Genomic DNA, 23,689 nt, shown 5'->3' on the forward strand with positions numbered 1-23,689 from the left:
AAGTGAAGGGTTCTGATTGAGGACGGAGCAGGAGGGAGGTAGGGCTTCCTCGCCGAGGGCAGAATATATCATGCTTTGCTGTGCAGGAGCCTCTGCTGGTTTTAAGTCAGGGAAAGGACAGCATGAGGTTTATGGCTCTAAGAACTGTCTGGTTGGCAGTGTGGGAAATAGCCTGGAAGGGAGGCAGGGACGGCAGCAGGCAGTAATCAGGGTACTATTAGGGAGGGTGGGAGAGTGTGAACAAGCTGGGCAGTGGCGTTGGCATGGGCAGTGGAAAGACCCACAGACAGTCTGGACAGAGCTGTGACCAGGACATGGACATCAGGGAAGGGGGACAATCCAGAGTGACGTCTACTTTCCCACACGGAGGGCAAGGGATGAGAGAGGGTGGGCGGAGAACAGGTTTGGAGTGCAGGGTGCCCTGTGGAGCCTCATCCTGGACAAGGGGAACGACAGCCCGACCTCTGCAGAGAGGGCCCTTATATGACAAGTGGGCAGCTCCCTTTCCCTCCCCCACTTTCCAGATTGTCCACCCAGGGGAGAGTCTGGCAATGACTATCAGGGTGGACTTGGGCCTTTCATAGACAAGAAGGAGGCTCTTTGATGATCACTGCTGGGTTCTCCCCGGTTGGACAGTCCGGCAAGATGACAGAGGGGAAGGAGGAGCTGCCTCCTTGTCGGATAAGGAGGCTCTGGTTAAATGAACACAGGAGACCACCTCTGAGAGCTGTCAGCAGGATGTTTTGAAACCAAAGAGGGAAGGTCTGGAAATCAAGGTTCTTTGCAAAAACACGACTGCTGACATCAGTCGCTGATTTATTCACCACAAGGCGAAGTCTCACTGATCACTCAGAGCTTCAGCAGTCTGATCCATCTGCGTGTTTTTGTCCCCCTGAGAAGATGAATTTGCCCAACAAGGACTCTGTAGATGACGGATGTTGGCCGGTGGCAGAAACTCAAGAGGCCCCAAGGAGGATGAGAGAACTAAAACTGATGGCCCCTTCCCAGCCCAACTCTGCAAGGGGGTCTGTGCATAGCTCAGCAGAGCTGCACACTGGGTAGGGCTGCGGGGCCCTGCCCAGAGCACAGCTTGTTTGTGCCCAAGCGGCTGACAGGAGACAATGAGACTTTCTTCCTCTCCACGGTGCCACTGTCTTGACACTGAGGGCATTGATGGGCTGGTTTCCATGGGAACACAAGGCTGCCAATCCCATCCCATGGAGTGTGAGGCTCTGGACAGCTGATGACTATTCATCCCCATTCCCCACAGGACTGGGCAGGGGGCCTTGCGCCTGCCACCAGGTCTTTAAGATCCTCAAGGAGCAAAGGCACAAGGACATCAGGAAGATCCACAATTTTATAGGATGATGGGACCTCCAGGTCTGAAGCATCCATGGTGGGCTCCAGGGTACTGCTAGGGCCTGTTTGGTACACAGGGCTCTAGGCTGAGTGTGGAGCTCACCTGGCCCAGAGGAAAGCTACAGTGCTACAAGGAGGGTGTCCTCATGCACAAGCACACATGTGGGAGGGGCCAGCCCACTGAGTTCCTCCAAAAAGCAAATGATTATGATGAAAAAGCAGCTGGTGGAGATGGTTCAGGAACTGACACTAAAGTGCAGGAGACTGACCTTGCTCCCTCAAAGGTTCACAACCACTGAGAAGCTCTTGCAAGGCAGGGGCCACATCTTTCTTATCTCTGAGTGGCCAGCACCAGCAAGAGCACACAGCAGCTGATCACTGAATAAATGAGTGTATGTCCACCAGCCAACAGAGAGGTGGCAGAATTGGAATGGACCTTAGAGAGCAGCCAGAGGACTAACTTTGGACTGATACACTCCAGAAGCCCAGAGCCCAGTGTCAGAAACAGATAGATCAGCAGGCAATGTCATGCAGATGGGGTGGGGATGGGGAGGGGCTTGGGAGCCCAGAAGAAGGCACATGGGTGGTGCCAGGGAAATCAGGGCAGGTCTGCAGATGGAGCTACAGCGGAGTGGAGCAAGGAAGGACCAGAGGCTAACCAGGTGGTGAGAGAAAGCCACTCCAGGCAGAAAGAACAGAAGAAGAAAGCCTAAAAGGAGGCCAGAGTATGGAGACAGGGGATCAGCAGAGTTGGACCTGCAGCCAGGGCCCAAGGTGGTGGCAGAAGCAGCAGGAGGCCCTGCAGCAGCACAGGCAGGTGGGGAGGATGGAGGCCAGGCTAGGCAGTGGCAGGGCCAAAGCAGGGACCCAGGAGCCACTCAGGAGGCTATGAGACAGGCTTGGGTATAGACCCAATGGAAGGCACAGGAGTAGGAGGAGGCGATGATGACCCCGAGGTCTCTAGCTCAGGCACAAGGGTAGAAGGTGGCCCCTTTCTGTAGACAGGAACCCACACAAGGAATAGGCTGGCAGCAAAGGATGATCTGTCTAGTTGATTGATAATGTGCAGTTTGAGCGACTAAGTGAGGCTTCCTGGGAGGACCGGAAGGGGCTGGGTTTTTTTTTTTCACACCCCCATAAGGAGAGATGTAAGTCTCAATGCTGATGAGAAGCAGATTACCCCAGACAGAACAATGCTAACGTGCAGCCCTGCGTGTGTGCGTGTGTGTGTACATGCATGTGCACACACATGCACACGCCAGGTGGAGGGAAAGAGAAATGGGGTCCATGTAGGTTCATGTGTCATTCATTTGTTCATTTCAGCAGAGAACTAAAAGGCTTTCCCTCTGCTGGCCTACCCTTGCCTGAGAAGCAGGGACAAGGCCCATTTGCCAAAGGTGATGACAGTAGAAGGCAAGTCAGAGGGTGTGGGTTCAGGCCCTGGCCTGTGACCAGTTTCCCAGAACTTAACTGGATCTAAGGCACCATTAAATAGGCCTGGTGACACCTCCCTGCAGGGCTGACACAAGGCTCCTTGAACAGCATGACTTGGAAGCCCTCCATGTGCAGGGTGCTGGGAGAAGGATGGGGAGAGGTGTCAGCAGCCTGGGCTGGGCTGTGGAGGGTCAGAGGACCTACTTTTTAGACAGCAAAATCTGTGCAGAGACTCCGAGATCCCAATGAGCTCAAGATGTTCCCCAGATGGCCCAGAGTTGGTGGACACTGGACAACAGTGTCTGAACAGCCCTGAATGTCCCTGTTGCCACCCACAGCTCAAGCCTAGGCAGGAGTCTCAGGCAATATCTCCAGGCTTTCCCACCCCATCAACAGCTTTGTGTTTCTGATTTGCTCCCTTGGTTTCTGCCTAGAGAAACTCAAACCCTTCCAACAGACTGGTCAGCTGAGCCATCTGCTCAGGCCTGATTCTGAGCCTGCCTTTGGACACTGCCTTCTGGAGCTTTCCCTGGCTCTGCACACTGCAGCTGGTTCTGCTTTGATCACTGCTCTCCACCCCAGCCCCCGTGACTCAGGAGGGCAGTCCACTCAATTAAAATCCTGTCCACTCACATCTGTTACCATCTGAGTAAAGATGTCAAATGGGAGGGTGTGACACAATGAGCTTCACAATCCTAATCTTGTCTGTGTCCCCCAGTTCACACCCTGAACCTCTCCCAGGCCAGCCATGCGTGTGGCTTTTGGCTCAGAGCATAAAACCAAGACAGCCTTAGACCAAAATTCAATACCAGAGAACTAGGTCACAGGTGACTGCTATTCTTGGCTTCCCTTGTCCCTACCAAGCCCCCAACACTCTGGCTGGAACAAGTTCCAGCCCATTATTTTCGCACCTGGTTAAGGCTTCAGCTTGTTTTTCATCATAAGAACAAGTTGTCTGCAGCATGACCATTTTCCTCTGCTGACAAATGAATTGTGCAGGCCCACCTGAAAGTTTCAGCCAGGTATGTCCTGCTCAGTAGCTATTTTAAGTAAAACTATTTAAGGCAAGTTCAAAATCATTTAAGGCTCTTAGATCTTTTAGGGTCCTGGCAGCCAGCCTGCCTTTTAATGTTCAGACTCAGAACCAACAAATTAGCTCAATACCCCAGGCAAAGCAAAAACACAAGGGAAAGTATGGCATCCAGCTACCACCCTTAAGATAAACATCACTTCCGAGAGCTGCAGATGCTGAGCTGTTGTGATTTGGTGAGTGGAGAATATTCTTCACCACAAGCAACCTGTCTTTTCTCAAAGTCAGCAGTGTCAAAGGTAACAATGCACACAGGTCAGAGTGAGGGCCCCCTCTGCCAAGAAGCAGGGGAGAAGGGACGGGCGATGGCTGGGAACCTGGGTTCCCAGGCTCTGCGTCCAGCTCTGTCCAAACAGCCTGTGACCTGCAGTCAGGCATTCTCTTTCTCTGAGTCACCATCTCCTTGACAAGTGGATCAGGCCCAGCCTGGTCTAAAGCAGGGGCCTCTTAACCTGAGCCCACAGGCACCTGTGCATCTGTGGATGTGCTTCACATGGTCCAGAATCTCCATGGTATGTGTGTACAATGTGCATTTTCCTTTAACATTTTATGTGTATCTGTGTATATGTCTGTGTATGTGAATATATGCATATGTGTCTATGTGCATATACAATTGTATACATCACCATATATCAGCTATTCTGATACAAAGAAAAAGTACAAAATGCCAAAGTACAATTTTGTTTATAATCCATTTATATTCATATATACATACATACATGTGTTATGAAATTGAACACTGAGGATAAAGTCTGAAGTTCCTCTCCCTAGGATCTCTCCCCTCCCTCTCTTCTGAGAGGCTATTACTAACTAGAATTTGATGCTGATCCTTACAGCCCATGCTTCTATACTTTTACTGCAAACATCCATATAGTATTGCTCTGTGAGTTTTCTAAAGTTTATGTAAATACTATCACATTGTATGTCTACAACTTGCCTTTTTTACTCAACATTATTTCAGAGATTTATCTGTATAGATACATATCTGGTTTATTCATTTTTAACTACTGTATAGTCTTCTATGGTGTAAGTATTTTGACTTATTTCTCCATTGTTTTACTGATGCGTATTTAGGTGGTTTTCCCCTTCATTTAAAAAATGCGCCAATGGACATTCTTATACAAGTCTCCTTGTGCAAGAGTTCCTCCAGAACAAGCCTAGATGTGGACCTGCTGCTGCAATTCAGCCTCACTGTGCATTGCCAAATTGCTCTCCAAAGTAGTTACGTCAGCTTCCACCAGCAGCATCTGAAAGTTCCCATCGCTCTACATCCTTGCCAACATGTGATGATGCTAATAACACTTTTCCATATTTGCCAATGTGGTAGGTGTGAAATGGTATCTCACTGTTACCTAAGTTGCATTGCTCCAGTAACTTCAAACGAGGTTGAGCAAGGGTGAGCCCCATTTCTTATGTTTATTGGCCATTTGGATCTCCTCTTCATTGAATTCTCTATCTACATTCTTCTCCATTTTTCTACCTGGTGTTTACCTTTTTCTTAGTGATTTACAGTTTTTAAAATAAGCTATGTACTAATCTCTTTGTATATGTTGTAGATACTTCTCCCAGTCTGTTACTTGCTTTTCAACTCTGTTATGATGCCTTTATTTATACATAATTTTTTATTTTAATGTATCAATCTCTCCATTTTCAAATTTGTTTCTTTTTGTGCCCTAAGAAATCCTTTCCTTTCTCAATGTCATAAAGGTATTCCACTATATTCATTTCTAAAAGTTTTATAAACAATCAGGTCTTCAGCCCTATCTGGAATCTACTGTGGAGTGTGCAGTGAGGAGCTAATTGTTTTTCCACGTGGCGAGCCTGTTCTCCCAGCACCATTTATGAAACGGCCCATCCTTCCCCACCCACTTGTAACTCCTCAGCTCGCACGCACAAGCTCCCATACACGCTTGGGTTGGAGTCAATTCCACGGATGGACTGGACCACCCCTGGGCCAACGTCGACCTGTTGTGATTGCCACAAGCCCCTCCTTGTCCTCTTTCTCAGAGCTGCCTGAGGTATTCTTGGACCTTACTCTTCCATAGGAATTTCAGAGTTCATTTGTATGACTTCATATTCCACATAAAATCTTGTCAGGGTTTAAACTAGATTATGTTGAATTTAAAGATTAATTGGGGGCAACTATGATATTCAGCCCTCCCATACAATATTTCTCTCCATTTATTCAGACTTTCTTTTCTCAATCCTTCTTTTAAATATTTTGTAATTTTCTCTACGAAAGTCTCACCTTTCTAAAGGACTTATTTCTATTATCGCTTTAATGCTGGAATGAATTATAATTTCTTGTATCTTCTCAGATGTTGCTGCTGTAGAGGTAGCTACTGTTGATCAAGCAACCCACTCAACTCTCTTACCCGGGTTCTTATCCATGTACTTAGTTGTGTTGTCTGTCAATAATGACATTTGACTCGTCCAGATTTTCATTCCCTTTTAAAAATTGTGTTGCATTATTTGAAATGATGAACAGAGGGGCAAAAAGAGGCTATATTGTGTTCCAGATGACGCATATTTTTCAATGGAGAGGATCCAGAGCCTTTATCAGATGCTGAAAAGGATCCATGATTCAAGAAAGGTGAATAACCAACCACTGGTCTAAATTACCTTTGGATCACGTGAAACAGCCCGAATCAGATTATTTGTTGTACGAAAGAAAGGGAAACAAGCAAAAGCTTAGAGCACAGGAAAAATCCAGGAGAAAACCAGGGCTGTGATCCAGGCAGGTACGGAGCAGAACACTAATTGCCCATTAAGTGCTTGGGGAAAGAGTTACACAAAGGAGATCTCAGAGCAGAGAATACAGCAGGAGACAAAGAGCAGGGAGTGTAATTGTCAGAGGTGACATGTGAACACAAACAGCTTCCTCCCTTGCTTCACTCTCATTTACGCATCTGTAAATCAAAGCTAATAATATCTGCATCTTATTTATGAGTCACAAATTCTCCTGGCTGAAAAAAGGCAAATAAGGCTTTTAAAGAGTTCTTATTGAGTGGGTCGAGGCTGGAATGCTCCAGGCCTTTTCCACATTAACAGTGCACTTACAGGGGAGAAGAGAAAAGCTGGTTTTGGAATAAAGAGTAACAGGCCCTCCTGGAGTAATCACACACAAGCCTTTGAGACAGCTCACATCCCCAGCCAAATGAACCCTGAGTTTATGAACAATGATCCCACCAGCACCGTGCCTACCAAGTGGAGTGACCAGGCCATGTGAAGTCTACCCTGGCTGCACTGTACAGAACTGAGAAGACCCTGAGAGACTCCCCAGAATGTTCTGGGAAGCATTCAGGGAGGAATCGTCTCTCCCATAGGCAAAGTCAGGAGAGTGGACTTTGGGCATAAGCAACTCAGTGAGTCTGACAGATGTTATTTCAAAGGCCCGGCATGGCCAAGGGTCGGGCATTTTTATTCCCATGGACAAGAACTGTAAGGGGGAGTTAGCTGTGCCTCTTTCTGCCTCTCTCTTGCAATGACCAGGAGCTCACTGCTTGACTTCAGTTCTCCTTTGCTCGTTTAATTATAAGAGCCTGAAACCCAGGCACTTTGTAATTTACCATGCAATTTAAGAGTCACTTTTAGCTGAAGACAAATTGCTGAGCCACCTGGGCAAAGAACGAAGTGTGGTAGGAGCCAGGGGCCCCAGGCAAACACGAGGAGCACCCTCCTGAGTCTGGACAATCAGCCAGAGAGATGTAGGAACTACAGAGGAAAACGAAGTCAGTGCAAACCCAAAGGCAAAAATCTTAAATCACAGATGTTTGAAGAAACTTCAGTGGTTACATGTAAAGATGTGCTTGCATTCTTTCAGATAAACTCCAACCTACCCTGTGAAGTACAGTTCAAATGGTAGAATCTACCCTTCCAGACGGCCACACATCTCACATTAGCAGCATCAACACCAGACTCAGGATGCAGAACAAATGTCATTTCTATCAGGGCGGCACCACAGTTTGTTAGCTTCTGCCAAGGATAATGATGAAACTAAATTTAACACTGCCTGGCAGTGCGGTTTGACTTACAAGCCTGCGCTTCCCTGTCACTTCACTTGATCCTCTGAGTGTGCAGTTTGTGGATCTGTTAACTGCACCGAGAGGCCCCTAGTGGGCCTCACATTGGTGGCCCCTCCAAGGGCCATACATCGGAATCAAACCCATCTCCTCACCCCTTCACCGGGTTGTGGCAGGAAAAATGGACCCTCCCTGGCGGCAGTCCTTTGGATTTATGCCGCCAGGGCGTGACCCGCTTGCGAACTGACAGCAGTAATGACAGCCAGAGTGGGGCTGGGGGACTGGGAGGTCCTGGCTTGCCCAATGAGGGCCCGGCCTCAGTCCAGGTTTTGTGGAAATGCAACATTGGATTGTCCCAACAACCACACATTGTCACTGTCTCTGTAGATAAGCAAGTCAGGAAAGTGACTTGCCTAAGGTCACACACCTCCTATGCAGACAGCTGTCATTGGAATAGCCATCAGCAGGAGCCCAGAAACAAAGCGACCTCCCTCAGTGCCTGGAGAGGTTTTTAAACCCAGGACCGCCCCCCCCAGGAGCTGATGCTGAGTTCAGCGCTGTCCGGAAAGCCTCCCTGACGGCAGCCTGGCTCCCAGGCGCAGGCTCCCAGCTGCCCTCCTCCCGGGAGCTGCGGACACCCAGGGAGCGCGAGGCCCCGAGACCCCGGGCCACAAGCCATGTCACCCAAGGAGCGGCCGACCGCTCTGGTGCGCGCACATGGTCCAGAGCCCCGCGCTGCCCGTCGAGGGCAGAAGGGCCGACGTGGCGGAGCCAGGGAGCGCTGGGTGGGCGCTGAGACTCGGTGAAAAGCACGGCGCCTGCCCAAGACAGCTCCTACTCGGCGAGAGCCGGGCAGGTGTCCGCGCCAGGCCCACCTTCTGAGGCCACACTTTGAGCACCAGAAGCCGGCAACACTGCCCAGGGACTTGTGGCCGGTGCGCAGGGCCTGCGTGGGTGCCCACGCGGGCCACCTGGTCCTCCCCACAAGCGTCCCGCGCACCGCGCTCCCGGGTGACTCCCCACAGAGCTCCTCAGCCGCCCGTTGTCCCACGAACGTGCGGGCCGAGCGGTCCCAGACGCCTTCCCACGCGCGGCCACGGCGCCGCGGGCCCGGAGGACTGCAAGACACCCCTCGCGCGTGCCCGCCGGCCGCCGGGAAAGTTTTCGGCGCGCGGGGCCGGCCGCACTCACCTGGCCCAAGTTGAGGTAGCCGTGCGCAGCGGCCACGCGGTCCGCCGCGGCCGGGCCGCCCAGCACTTGCACTGCCCAGTGGTTGGTGTAGACGGGGCGCGGCGGCGGCGGCGCGAAGCAGGAGGCGGGCAGCGCGAGCAGCAGCAGCCAGCGCCAGGGGCGCGGCGCGAGCAGCCGGGTCCCGGGCCCGCCGGCGCCCCCCGCGTCCCCCGCGCCCGCGGCGGTGGCTGTGGCGGCGGCGGCCCGGGGCGGCGGCCGGGGCCCGGGCGCAGGCGGCGCGCGCGGAGGCATGGCAGCGGCAGGCTCGCGCGGCGCCCGAGCGGCGAGTGCGCCGGGGGGTGGGGTGCCGCCTTTTAAAGCCGCTCCGCGCCGGGGAAGCGCCACCGCCGCCGCCGCGGGCGGGAGCCAGGGAGGAGGAGGCGGCCGCGGCGCGTTCCCGCCCGCGCGGCCCGGTGGCGCCCCTGGGCCCGCGCTCATGTGGCCGGGCGCTGGGGCCAGCGACCAGCCTGGGGCCCGGTGGCGCGGTCGGCCGCAGGGGAAGCCAGAAACGCCCCCCACCGGGAGGAACTTCTCGCAGACTTTTGGGGCTCTTGGGACACAAGAGGGCCCGGAGAGGCAGCCCTGGCCCCGTGTGTTCCGCCAGGAGCTGAGGGGCCCTGGGGTTTCTCAGGTGAGGCCCCTGTTCCCCAGACCGGTGGGGCACCTGATAGCCGCGCTCACCTGGGTGGCTTCCAGAGGCCCGGTGGCTTTGCCTACCTCAGCATGAGACAGTGGGCTTGCAAGTGTTCAGGGTTCTAGGGGAAAGCGCTGGGTCTCCGAGGACCAGGCCCTGTTAAATGGATTAAAGGCATGTGGCAGATTAGCTGCGTTCAACAAGTGTGTACTGGAGAAACCGGAGTACGTGACGGAGGACACAGCCCACCTCGGGAGTCAGGCTGTGCAGGTGAATCCCCAGGCTGTCCACTTAGCAGCTGTGTGATCTTGGGCAAGTTACTGTCCTTGTTGAGCACAGGGGCTCCACCTGTAAAATGGGGGTAACAATGATATCTACCCCGTAGGGCTGATTTGAGGATGACGTCAGCTCTTGCCGTGCAATAAGCTGTCGATAAACGTTTATTTTTATGAGCTCAGGGCCTGCCACGTGGTAGGTATTCACTAGATCTGCAGTCCTCAACCCCCACCTGCAGCCCGTTAGGGACCGGCCCGCAGAGCTCCGTCGCCCCCGCACCCCACCCCCATCTTTAGAAAAATTGTCTTCCATGAAACTTAGGAAGGAGGGCGCACAGCAAGAACCGAGTGAGCGAAGCTTTGGCTTCACCGCTCCCCATTGCTGGCATCACTGCCTGAGCTCCACCTCCCCGCCCCCTCAGCCTTACGCTCCCCGTCACCCCGCAACCAGCTATGGAAAAATTGTCTTCCATGAACCGGTCCCTGGTACAAAAAAGGTTGGGGACCGCTGCACTGGCTCCTGTATACTCTTAAAAGCACCCACTGAACTGGGATCAGTCAGTGGGAAAGTGAGTTGAGCCATCCTCACCCCTGCTGCCTGGAGCAGCCTGGTATCCAGTAGATAATTATTTGGAGCACTCTGGAGATTTATGAAAATGTTCACACCATGAACAAGCAATTATGAAGGGTGAGGATGGCTGCAAGTTCTTTCATCCCTTCCAGGACCCATTGGTCCCACCTAAGTCCTTGCAGAAAGCAAGCCATCAACCTGATTAATGCCCTAGGGGAAACAAACACACAAAAGGTGAAAGGCCTTGAGGCAGGAGAGAAACTGCTTATCTGATGCTCCTGTCCAGGAGCAGTCTCTTTTGTTCAGAGAGCTGTGCAGGAGTCACCTGCTTGAATCCCTGGCTTGGCAGATGGAGGTGAGGGGCCAGGGCAGGAGTGAGTGGGGAGAGGGCAGGATCCACATGGATGGCTTCCTGAGGTCCTTTCCAGCCTCTCTTTCAGGAGTCCTTGAGTTTCATAACCCACATGATTCATCCTTTCTGCAGGCGTGAGTCACCCCTAATGGAGGTGGGAGAAGGAATGAGAGGTGTGGTGGGAGGCCCAACCAGGACAAGCCAATTCCGTGTTCACAAGGGCTCCTGCCAAGGGCCCCCTCTTGGAACCTGGGGATCAATATCCCACACAGCCTTCTGTTTTCTGCACTAGATGCAGCTTCTCCCCTGCTCTCCCCTGGCCAAGAGGGGTCAGTTCCGTGGGCAGTCACTCCAGACCTCCCCCAAACTGCAGAATACAGGCACCTGTGTCCCTCCTACAGGTGCACTGGAAGCCAGTCCCTGCCCCATGGAGAGACATGAGGCCCTCATGCAATCTGGGCAGCTCTAGAGGAGAACCCGCCACACTTGTTGGGCAGAAACAGTACCCAGAACACTCAGCTATCTCTGCCCAAGTTGGCCCTGGGTTCTGAGTCAGCTGGCCTGCAGAGGTGGGGCAGTGGACTGAGTTGGGGGCTGGGTTAGAAACCTTGCTCTGTCATTTGCCAGCAACATGTCTGGGCAACATGGGTCACCTTTCTGGCCTTTGCTGGCCAGACTGTCTCTCAGACTTATCCTGGGTCCTGTGTTGTACTTCTTCAAGTGTGTGGCCTGCTTCAAGATAATGTACACTACACATAATCCAAGTGATTATAAAGCAGCTCGTGCCTCCCAAGAGAAGAGGGAAACCCACAACAGCAGTGATTTTGACAGGCAAAGATAAGGGTTTTTCCATAATAATTTGGTAGATTAAGGGATTCAGCCTACTGAACTGAGAGGAGACTAAAATTCATCTGAATTTTTATTTGGAGGGTATCTGAATTTATTTTATTAACAAATCTCATCCTTTTGAACTAAACTTCCTATTGGTCCTGGAAGTGCCGGGGCAATATCTTGGCTCCAACATCATAGGAAGACCAGCTTCCCAAAATGAACATCCTAAATCAAATCACCCCCTGTGGGTTTCCCATTGATTTACACAGTGACAGGATTAGCTCCATCACAAGAGCACCAGCCCTTGGCATGGGGCAGGATCTGTAATAAAACTTGACTCGTCCTCCTACAGGGAGGGGATTTATTACTCACTCAGCCCCAGCTCTCCAGATGGCCCTTGAGGTCCACACAGCTCCGTGAGGAGAGGTAGGTGAACCTGGGGAGGGACAGGTCATGGACCAGAAAGGTGATTGGAGCCTGGTCACATCTCAGAAGTTTTAGGAAATGCTAATACAGAGATGTGATAGCTACACTAATGCTAACATCTTCCCAAACTGACACATAGGAGGAAGAATCACTGAGAAGATGTTATTGAATTGTGTGTTCTCATGCCCATAGCTGATCCCTTTACAGCAATTACAGTACTGCTCATCTGGGGCCCAGGAATACCCATATAGCCGAGACCACTGGCAGCAGAAGACTTTGAACAGCCTTCTTGGATGTGTCAAGATAGAAATTGATTCAGAAATCACCTCCCTTTAGGCAATAGACGCTTTATTGGAAAATTGCAGTTTTGGCAACATGCTAGGTTCAGCGGGCCAGGCTGGCATCCCTCAAAGAATGTCTGACGGAAACCACCTTCAGGATACTGGTGAAGAGCAAGGACTCAAAGCACAGCTTTGTCACTTACTCATGTGCAACCTCAGGCAAGTTGCTTGAGTTTCTTCTGCTGAAAGTAACAGTAATGCCACTGTCCCCATGCAGAGGTGCTGAGGATGACAGGAGCTGACATATGCAGAGCCAGAGTGTCTCACCCAGCACATGGCACTGAGTAAGTGCTCCATAAATGGTAGCAATGGTGACAGCTACTGCCACTGGGCACCAGGAGCTCCCCAATGGGATGGAGTAGGTAGGGCAGGATACTCTGTCCCTCTGAGCAGCTCACAGGCATATAAATGTACTGTTCTCATCCATTGGGACATCTGAAAATTGGGAAAAATCTCACAGTTGGTGTTTTGCCGTTGCTGCTGGCCTGGACTGAAACATAGTTCTTCCAGAGAGGGTTTGTGTTTGCTTCTGCCAGTGATCTGGGGACACCAGCTTCTGTGATCCCAGAGAACCAGCTGACAGTTCTAACGATCACTGCAGGGCATTTCTCCCTACTTCTCCCTCCACCAGGATCAAGGTAGAGACCAGACCGTTCCTTGCTGTTTCTGTGTAGTGGGTTTATTTCTCATTTTCTGTACAGTGAAAGTGTAGCCTTTCATTGTTCCAGCCTTATGGAGTGTCTGTCAGACTTCCCATCTTGGACACTTTTTCTTTCTTAGTAATATGTAAAATAATGATGCATCTTCTAGTCGAGGGTGTCTCTTAGATTTGATATTTGACATATGGTATTAATGCCTTCAAGACATACTGCAGTAAAGATACCTGTTGAAGTCTCACAAATGTATTTGCCTTTTTTTCCCCTTGTGGCATCTATTATACTAACATCCTACAGAAAAGGTAAGGTGAGTATAGCATTTTTGTGTGTGTGTGTGAAAATCTTGTGAATCCTTGGCAAGGCAAAGGCTCTTCCTAAAGTAATTGGCTAGTTTGGATTTTCAAATACTACGTTTCTGTCAGGAGCACACTGGGAGACTTTAGGCTGCACAGTGGTCAGAGGTGAGTTACCTGATGGGACTTACAGAGACATTCCTTAGAGCTGACAGGGCTTCCTCAGCCCAGACAAACACAAGTGGTCCAGTCCCCGGGGAACAGGAGAGCTGACACAGGTCACACAAGCAAGTGGGTGTGAGACAAGGGAGAACCCGGGAAAGAGTAGCCCACTGTCTCCCACCAGCTCCTTCCCCGCATCCCAGGGGAGCCTTACCTGGGCCCAGGATGTCTACAAACAGGGGGCTGCCCCAGCCAGGTCCTCTTCTCTCCCTTTCACTCCCATCAAATCACACCCATGCTGCCTCCTCTAGCAGTGGTGGGTCAGGGGTCTTCCCTTCCTCTAAAGCTCCAGAATCCACACCCTTCTCTGAGCTCTGCCTTCCACTCTGTATGAACAGTTTCTCCCAGTGGTCCCTTCAGTATGTGTCCATCCGTACTGAGCTTTATCCCTGCTGGGGGGATATGTGACCATCTGGGGAGGGGAGGGCATGGAGCAGCTCCCACGCCATGATTTGCTCCTCTGGTTAGACGTTCCCTTTTTATCTGGATCCTACTTGTTTTAAGACAGAGCCTTCTGAAAACTGCTCCTGCAAAACAATTATCATGGATCTAGCAATTATGTATCTCATGTTCCTTTCATAAACTCCCATGTGGAAATTTAATGTCAAACAAGGGATTTAGGGGCAAAAAAGCTAAAACTCCCTGAAAAGCTCTTCCTGAGTAAGAATGAGAGCTTTGCAATTCATCTGCTTTCTTTTTTTGCCTTAGCTTCTAGGAGGCCTGGAGCCACATGTGATAGAAAATCACAATTGTTAATTTCCTCCTTGTTGCAGCAGTTAGAATGCATTTGGTTACAAAATATTAGAAAGCTCAAATAGAAGGAGTGCAAGCAATAGGGACAGTTCAGGCCAGCCATGGTGGCACACACCTGTAGTCCCAGCTAATCAGCAGGCTGAGGCAGGAGGATTGCTTGAGCCCAGAAGTTCTAGGTTGCAGTGAGCTATAACCACTGCATTCCAGCCTGGGCAACAAAGCAAGGCCCTATCTCAAAAAAAAAGTCAGGTCAGGTCAGTTCATTATTTCACAAACAGGAATTTGGAGGTAGATGGATCTAAGGTGACTCAAGATAGCTTTTCTATACTCTTCACGGTCCTTGATGACTGCCACAGATGGGCACATTGTATCTTCTGAAGACGCCTCCGAGGAAGGAAGGGCAGGAGTGAGCTTCTCTTGAATGTCTCTCATGTCCTTAGGGAGGAGACACCCAGAAACCCCAGCCCATTTCCTCATAGCCACACTGACCAGAACTGGGTCACAGGTGCACCCCCCCCCCACTGCCAAGTAGTCATTGACAATGTGAACAGGGTTACCCTGGGTGCTTTGCATCAGACTTAGTTTTTCTCCCTGGGGGAGCACTCCCTGAGCACATTGCTGCTCCAGACCGAGCAAAACCAAGATTTTGTTAGCAAGATGCAGCACCAGGAAGGTTGCTGGGTGGGGGGGTCTACCTCCTCCTCTTCTCTGTGTCTATTGTACCACCTCCATATAGATTTTCGTAGGCACACAGCAGACTCCAAACAAATATTTATTGAAAGGAGGAAAAGAAGGAAGGAAGGGAGGGAGAGAGGAGGTGAGGGAAGGACGGGGAGGAAGGAGAGAACAAAGAAAGGGGAGAATAAATGAAGGGGGAAGTGAAGGAAGGCTCAAGTATTATTTAGAATGAATACATTCTATATATTAAATAACAACCTCTATCAGCCTTAAGCAGCTGTGACTCTGACCTTCTCCACCTCCCCCCACCCCCATGCCAAGCAGACCCAAGGATTGAGTTGCATTTTACCCAAGTCCAGCGGCAGGATATGCCTCCTGTTCCTGTATAGAGACTTCCCTTGACTCCAGGATGGGTTTGGGCTTCGTTGCCTAAGTAGTCTTCCCCAGCGAGAGTGAATCAGGAAGTCGGTCTCCCTCCCTAGTCACGGCAAAGGCAGGGAGGCAGTAGGTGGGGTGGGAGTGGAGGCCTGGCAGCGACAAGCCGGAGAGAAGAGCTGGAAAATTATTCCTGTCTACAAAAGTACAGTTTTGAGAGGCAAAGTGTATAAAGACAGCATACGGAAAGGGCACTGCAGAGGATCTGCTGGGCTGGGCATGAACAAGTGGCCAGGCTGGGGATGGCTGAGGAACTGGCAAGTTCCTGTAGCTCCTACCCTATAGCTCTATGGTCCCCACCCTGCCCCCCACCCCCGAGTCTGTGGATCGGAGGCTGTGGACCAGTGTCTGCCAGTCTGTGTGTCCTCCTGCCATCACCACCAGGTTCTGGAGAAGGTCACAGCACTCCACTGCTCCCTGGAGAGCTGCTCTGTGCCCACCCCTCCCTTGCCCTCCACTCATTACCTGCACGCAGCTGGACCCAGGTGGAGAAGAAACAAACCCACCCTGGCCGGCCTCACTTGACAGTCATCACTACACACTTCTGACTGTCATCATCGCACCGGCTGCCCACTCTTCCCCATGACTGTTCCAACCCCCCCTTCTCCAACTCCTGTGCCCTCGTCCTCACCCGCAGCTGATGACTTTGCTTCCTTCTCACAAGGGACCTTCCTCTTCCACCTCCACCTGCCCCGCTGCTGTAGGTGACAGCTGGTCCTCATCCCTCTTGGAGACCTCCCTCTCTGTCGTGTGCTGGCTCCCAGCCCATCCCAGTTTCTCAAAGACACACCTTCACAGCATCCCCATTCCTCCTGCTGAATTATCTCCATGCACTTACAACACACTGTGACTTCATCTGTCTAAAAAAAACCCACAGCGCTCTCTCCAGCTACACTCCCTTTTCTCTTCTTCCCTTTATAGCAAGACAAAACTCCTCCAAAAAGTTGCCTTTACCCACTGTCTCAGTTTCTCTCCCACTCTTGCCTCAACCTGCTTCAGTCAAGCCACACCCTCATACCCATGCCCACGGCTCTCAGGCCACCAGCAGCCTCCAAGCTGCTAAACCCAGGGGGCAGTTCTCAGTCCTGCGGTCCCTCCTGCAGCATTTGACAGGGCTGACACCCCTTGTCCTTGAAGCGCGTTCCCGCATGGTGTGCAGCTCCCACTCCCTCCCCTGGTTCTCCTTAAGCCTGGGTGGCTGCCCTCCTCCAGCTCCATGGCCGGTTCCTTCTTGGCAGCCGAGTGCCCCAAGCCCGGGCTCCTGGGCTGCTGCTCCTTTCTATCCAACCTCACTCCCCTGATGGGCTCGGCCGTTCTCATACCTTGCGATACCTGTTACATGCAGTGACTCCCGGTACGAATCGCTGGCCTGGACCTCCATCCTGGACTCCAGACGATTGACAGCTTCTCCACTTGGCTAAGCTGCTTCACAAACCTGAGTGCCTAATCTTGCCCACCCCCTGCAAAACATCCCTCCACCCCACCCTGTCCTCAGTTTCCCCCATCACAGTCAATGCCAACTCCACCCTTTCACTGCTCAGGCGGAAGCCTGCGGCCACCCTTAACCCCTCCCCGACCCCAGCACACCCATATCTAGACTGTCAGTGAACCCAGTTGTTTCTATCTCTGAAATCCACCCAGAGTCTGACCACTCTGACCACAGCCCTGCTACCACCCTGGGCCAAACCACCTCACCTCTCACCTGGTGAAACTCAGCCTCCTAGATGGCTTCCCTGTCCCGCCCTTGCCTTCTTTAGTCAGCCCTCAACACAGAGGGTTGTGAGAAAACAGAAGTAAGATCCAACAATCCTCAGCTCAGAATTCTTCCTAGGCTTCCAGACTCACACAGAGAAAACTCCAAGGTCTTTACGGTGCTCCAAAGGTCCTGCATAACACCGCCACCCCTCCTCCCCCTACACACATGGTGGGGCCTGTCATAGTTAGGGCTTCCTGGAGGAAGTGACTCTTAAGTTGAGCTTGAAGAAAATAAACAGAGAACAGCCAGATGAATGGACCATCAGTCAGATCTAAGCAAGAAGATAGAGATCACACTAAGTATTTACAGCCCCAGGAACTGGTGACCTGGGGGATGGAGTGCTAAGATGGGGGGTGGAGGAGCAGCCCAAGAGTAGCACAGTCTTTCCCACCCCTGGGGGAGGTGTCCTCCAGCTCCAGGCAGAGTGTCAGCAGTGGGACCAGGATGTGCAAAGGCCCTGAGGCAGGAGGAAGTCTGGTGTAGGGGAGGTGTTAAAGGGGAGTCAGAGGGGCAGTGGCATAGACAATGGTGGGAGAGGGGCAAGAGGGACAGCCAGAGGCCAGGCTGTGACAGTTTCATCTGCCTCAGCAGGAGTTTGGACTGGATCCCAAGAGGAGTGGATGGCAGAGGAGGACACTCCCACAGCTCCAACCAGCCTGGCCTCAGTGGCTCTCAGACCTACACGCAGCCTCACACTATCTCAGGAGGCCACACCTTGGTTCCCACATCTTTAGCTCCTTACTCAATATCTCCACTCTCTCTGGCCTCTCAACCCCCCAGTCCCCAGCCCCTGGGTTCCCTGTGGCATTCACAGGAGTGTCACTCTGCTGACTCCCTGTCCATCCCTGCAGCTCCCACCCCAGCTGAGGTCCTTGACATGTTCACAGGCTGTCGTGATAACCCCCCAGGTGGTCTCTCTGGCTCCAGCTGCTGCCCTCAGTGACCATCCGCACTGTCCCTGGAGTTTTGGTTCCCAGGCACTCCCACCCGCCTGGTTAGGCCATCAGTGAGTCTTCTGCACAGGGTGGAGACCAGACTCAGGGGCACGGCCCTCCGCAAGCTGGCACTGTTTTTCTTGCTCTTCCTGCCCCACCATAGGGCCAGTGGCTGTTCCCAGACGGACTGGCCATTCTGGCCTGGGCACTTTGGCTTTTGCCATTTCTTCTCTGGGCATGCCTTTCTCTGCTCCCCTCCCACCTGCTCAGATTCATCCTGGCCGGCTGACACCACAGGTCACCTCTGTGAAGGCTTCCTCAGCCAAACTCCCCTCCCACGCCCCAGCTCTCCCCCTCTCCCTGTGCAGGAAGAATGGCCCACCCAGCTGTACGGCCTTATGTATCAGGCCCAACTGATGAGTGGCCTCATGCCTGGTTCAGTGCTAGACCTGTGCTGGGGTCTCAGCGGCTGCTCTCCATCTAAAGGGGCTCCCTGCATCCCCATTTCTCACTGGTGGGATGGAGCTTCAAACCTGGTCATCTTGCTCCACCCCTGCTCAAACAAGGCAGAACCTCTGATCTGGTGTTTTCCCACCACAGTCTCTTCCAGAGCCTGGGAGAAGGAATCTGCTAGTGTGACGCCGGGTGGCAGGGCCGTAAAGGCAGTCCAACAGGATAAACAAATCCATCAGCGCCCTGGACTTTTCTTGTAAACGGGATGGCTAGTTTTATTCCTAAATGTCACTCTCTCCAGGTTGTCTTTCCCTCAATTTTAGGTCACAATGATTTTCCTAAAAGAGTCAAGAACCTGTTTGTAGATATGTAGGAGCCGGCAGCAGCCTCGGAAGGCAAAGGGCCAGAGGCAGAAAGGCTTCAACTCTGGGTCTCGCTTGGTTCTGAGCAGCCCCTGTGACCAGGGTGGGCTCCAGGCTTCTTAAGCTGGGGCTATGGGAGTGCAAAGGGGTTTGGGGATGAGTCCGTGCACAGAATGAAGTAAGGCCCAGAGAGGAGAGAAGACTGAGGACCACAAGTGTCCAAGAAGCAAGGCAAAGAGGCGGGCAGGTTCCTACCCACATGCGGCGGCAGTTTTCTGCTGATTTTAGCATAACTTCCCGCAGGATTGCCTTTTGTGTGGGCCGTGGCTAAGAGTGGAGTCTAGCCCATTGCTTGCTGGCTGCGGGACCTTGGACAGGGCACCTAAAACTCCTGTGCCTCAGTTTCTTCCGCTGTAGATGAGACCAACAGCGGCACCTCCTTGTGGAGAGCAAGTGAGGTCATCATGCAGGACGAGGCAGCACCTGGCAGCCGGCACACTGGCAGCGACCCTCCTGCGACACATGTCCTCGGTTTGGCAGACGCTGGCAAGGGTTGTGGTGACAGCCGACACGTGAACCATGGCAGCTGAATGGTGACAGGTGGAAGCGTGCTATGCATTTAGACCTTACCCAAACCTAAGTGGTTCCTGTTAATTTGCTTGGATCTACATGGTGGATTTAGGGCTTCCAAAAATCCTCCTGAGGCTTTTTATGTACTCCTCACTATTTATAGTCTAAACTCCCTCAAATCCCCAACCCAGACAAAATCATTCCCGCTATGTTTTCTTTCGACATCAATCTCACCAGTAGCAGAGACTGCACGATCTGGGGCCCCAACAAAACCCTCTCTCTTGTTTCTCCAGGAGTGAGACTGAGGAAGTCCTTTACCCGTTGCAGGTTCTGCCCTGCTGAAACCTCAGGGCCACCTGCCACAGCGTCAATCCCTCCCACTTGTGGGAACTCCAGCAACACTGCTGATCCCTGCCATCCAATACTGTCATTGCTCAAAGGTTGAAAATTTGGTAACAAACAACATTTCTGTGGCTCAAATGATTTTGTGTCTGGCTCTCTTCTTTTGGACTGGGGCCGATTCCCTTATTCTTTTTCTTCCTCCTTCTGAGCCCTTTCTCCCTCCATCCTGTAAAATTAATCTTTCATTAGAAACCAGCAACATGGACCAGTGTGCTCCCTCCTGAGCGGGTACCATTCGGGGGTCACAGGGGGTCACCATCATTAACAAGAAAGTCTAATTCAGTCCTCGTGGTTCTTTGATGGATGGGATGTCTGGAACCTTCTCACTCACGGCCTCTCAGGTCAAAGTTCATTGAGGACTTGCCACAGCACACAGCAGGGCCACAAGACAGAATGACGGGAAGTGACACTCAAGTGCCGTCCCATGGAATAGGCAAGGCATGGCCCAAGTGGAGCAGGACTGCCCAGGCAGGAATATGAGAGGGCAGTAGGACTGTGGTCAGGGCACAGATCCCAGAGCTGACCATCTGGGTTCTCATCCCAGCTCTGCCACTTCCTAGCTGTGTGGCCTGGGGGGAGTCAGTTAACCTCTCAGTTTTCCCAACTGAGCATAAAATCGGCGTAATGTTTGTGTCCATCTCAAATGAATTAGCTTAGATAAGTGCTCCAACTTGCGTCTGGCACTCAGACAACAGTATGTAATAACTATTATCATAAGGCCAGAGGTTTGGCAATATCTGGTTGCTTCTTGTAAATGTACATGGTTCTAGAAGTATCTGTGTGGGTGCAGCTGTGTGACACAGACATGCCCTGGGCTGGCCAGCCCCAGGGGCCTTCCTTCTCTCCCAGAAGAGACCTTCAGGCCAACCTCTCTTGTCCCTCCACATCCCAGACCTAGAAGGATCACACAGCCCAGGGGACATCAGCCCCTTTCTAGATGTGCCTAATAAAAAGGAGGGAAACAGCAATGAAGGAAGAAAGGAAGGAAGAATGGCAGGGGAGGAGACACAAACTCACATTTACTGAGCCCTCTGGGAGGCTTCTGTGTACACTTATGTCTCAGTTGTCCCTAAAACCACCCTGTGAGGGGCTCCTCGTGTCTTCTGTTTTGCAGACAAGAGAGCTGAGGCTCAGAGGGAGGAAGGACCTTGCCCAAGGTCTTGTTACATGAACAGTTATGGTTCTAGAGAGTGGAGAGGCGGGTGGGGTGGCTGTGAAGGCACAGGACGAGGGCAGAGGAGGGAGCCAAGCAAAGACCAGAGGCCCCTGTCTCTTCCTGCCAAGCAGCGAGGGGTGCCCTTGGCCGAGGATCAAGGCACAGGAGCCTTGGGGAGAGGGGAAGTAGGACTCCCCAGCTGGTCCACCCCACGGGGCAGAAGAAACAGGGGACAGGCCTGGGGGAGTCCCTGGTCATCAGTGACCATCTGCGGAGTCCCCATCCGGGACACACTCTGGGCAGCTCAGAGGCTGGGGAAAGAACTGCTCCCTGGGGATCAGCAGGCTGCACCATTGCCCCCTAGAGGAGACAGAAGGAAAGAGACACAGCACCTGGACTGGCCAGCCCACTGAGCCCGAGCTGGGGACAACCTGGGAGGGCTTCAGATTCCTTTACTCTCCGTCTGTCACACCCTCCAGAGCCCTCCTGTCAGGGGGAACCCAAGAGAGTGAGTCCCCAGGGTGGCGGCGAAGCTGGTCCTTTGGGATGGAAAGCCCGAGGCTGCAGCTGCTCACTTGCCGCCTCCTCCCCAGGCAGCGGCTGGCCGGGTCTGAGGACGGCCTTCTGCAGAGGCTGTTTCCGTCCTTCTGATGCTTCCCTGCTGAAGGGTAAGCCACTCTGTCTTTCAAGGGTCTTGAATGTCCCCAGAGTCTGCCCTCAATGTCTGTTTAGAAGTCAAGCCTAACTCCTGGCGGTGGCATTTGGGAGTTGAATTATACCTTCTGTATAAAAGAAGAAGAAGAAAAAAGAGTGCTTCTCTCCAGAGCGGCATTCAGATGCCCAGGAGCTCCACCATCAAATATGAATATTCTCTTAAAAATAAAAATTATGGTGCACTTAAAAAGGAGCATGTTATGTCAGCACTGGTGATAAGACAATTTATTACTGTCTACAAAAAGAAGGCTCTAATGCCACAGCGAAGCTGGCTCAGCGGGCTGTAAATTATGAACCATTCTCTCACTGACGGAAATATTAATAAATCCCCTTGTCAGTCACCGCGGTGTCCCCTGGACAGGCCAGCGGGCAGCAGGGAGCGGGCAGAGTCGGGAATTAGATGCCCATTACCTGAGACAGCTGCACCCCCTAGGCTCTGGGTGCCCCCACTGTACACACGCACACTTAACAATGTCCCGGCTCACATCCCTGGGACACATCTTTTTTGCCACGAAAAGATAACAACTGTCTGTGGCCTCGTCACAGGCAAAAAGAATAAGCAGAGTTCAGTGGAAAAGGACAACAGATCAGAAGGCCTGACCCGAACCGCCTGACTTGAGGGAAACTTCCTTCACCTCTCTGAGCTCTGTTTTCCATCCCTGAAAAATGGAGTTGGACCAAGAGGCTGAGCCAGGGGGTAGAGCTGTTCCCACGTGCGGGTGGGGGGCTTCGGATGCTGGGAGGGGTTTTCAAGAAGGCCTGGGAGGAACTGTCGCAGACATCAAGAGAGACTTCCTCCACTTTCCAGGAGCTTAAACTCCCAGGGAGAATCCCAGGGCCAAACCACAATTCCAGAATTCAGTGAAAACAATGACAAATCCCATTCCTTCCTGACCTCCAACCGATACCTGCCTCTGGCAAAACTGGTAAATGCTCCTTGTCTTCCATCTTCCCTCTTTGTGGACTCCCCACCTGCCGAAAGCAACCTGAGCAATGAATGCCCTCCTGTGAGTGCAGCATTCTAAGTGTGGCTCAGAAGGAGCTTCCTTCGGAGCTCTCTGAGACATCCTGCCTGCATCCAAACACACAGGGACACCGTGAACCAAGATCGTGGATAATTGCTAGGCAATAAATATGATTAAATGTGTCTGTTGTATATGAATTTGGTATTAAATGTTTCCATAGAATGGTTGAGGGATTAGCTGGTAAGGTTGTCAGATAAATACCAAATGCCCAGTTAAATTTGAATTTCAGATAAACAATGAAAAAAAATTAAGTGTATCCCGCATAATATTTGGGATATACTTGCACTAATAAAATTATTTGTTATTTATCTGAAATTCAAATTTTCCTAGGTGTCTCGTAAGTTTACTTGCTTAATCTGGCAGCCCTGGGGACAGAAGGGAAGGTCAAATGCTCAAGCTGGAATTGGATGGAGAAATTTATCCCTGATATTTTACAAAGACGTGTCAGGCTAAGGTTTGGGTTTAAAAATACAGAGCATTTTCTGTTGGGGCCAGGAATTGAGGCAACTCAAACCATTAAAAATGTCTTGCTAACCTCAAATACAGCCCATTAAGGCATCCGGGCAGATTAAAACAAAACAAAAATAAATACAAATAAAGAAAGAGGCAGAGGGGAGAGAGAGAGAGAGAGATCAAGACTAAGTGGAACATCTGAGATGATCACAAGCCTTGGGGCCTTGGCAGGAATATTCATGGGAGCCGTGATGGCTCAGA

At 51.9% G+C, this 23,689-nt stretch overlaps 1 protein-coding gene across 4 annotated transcripts in view; it reads right to left on the bottom strand.

Annotated features, from left to right (window-relative positions):
• PCSK6 (proprotein convertase subtilisin/kexin type 6) overlaps nucleotides 1-9,424 on the bottom strand; it is a 159,209-nt gene extending 149,785 nt beyond the window's left edge. For 3 of the 4 annotated variants that reach the window (XM_069466679.1, XM_069466678.1, XM_069466677.1), the window contains exon 1: nucleotides 9,097-9,387. In XM_069466679.1, the coding sequence (XP_069322780.1) occupies nucleotides 9,097-9,387 (291 nt within the window). Of the gene's footprint in view, nucleotides 1-9,096 lie in introns of all 4 variants that reach the window. The other variant, XM_069466680.1, reaches the window with a different exon arrangement.
• Nucleotides 9,425-23,689: the final 14,265 nt, after the last annotated feature.

The sequence above is a fragment of the Eulemur rufifrons genome, chromosome 3, assembly GCF_041146395.1.
Source record: "Eulemur rufifrons isolate Redbay chromosome 3, OSU_ERuf_1, whole genome shotgun sequence".
NCBI lineage: Eukaryota > Metazoa > Chordata > Mammalia > Primates > Lemuridae > Eulemur > Eulemur rufifrons.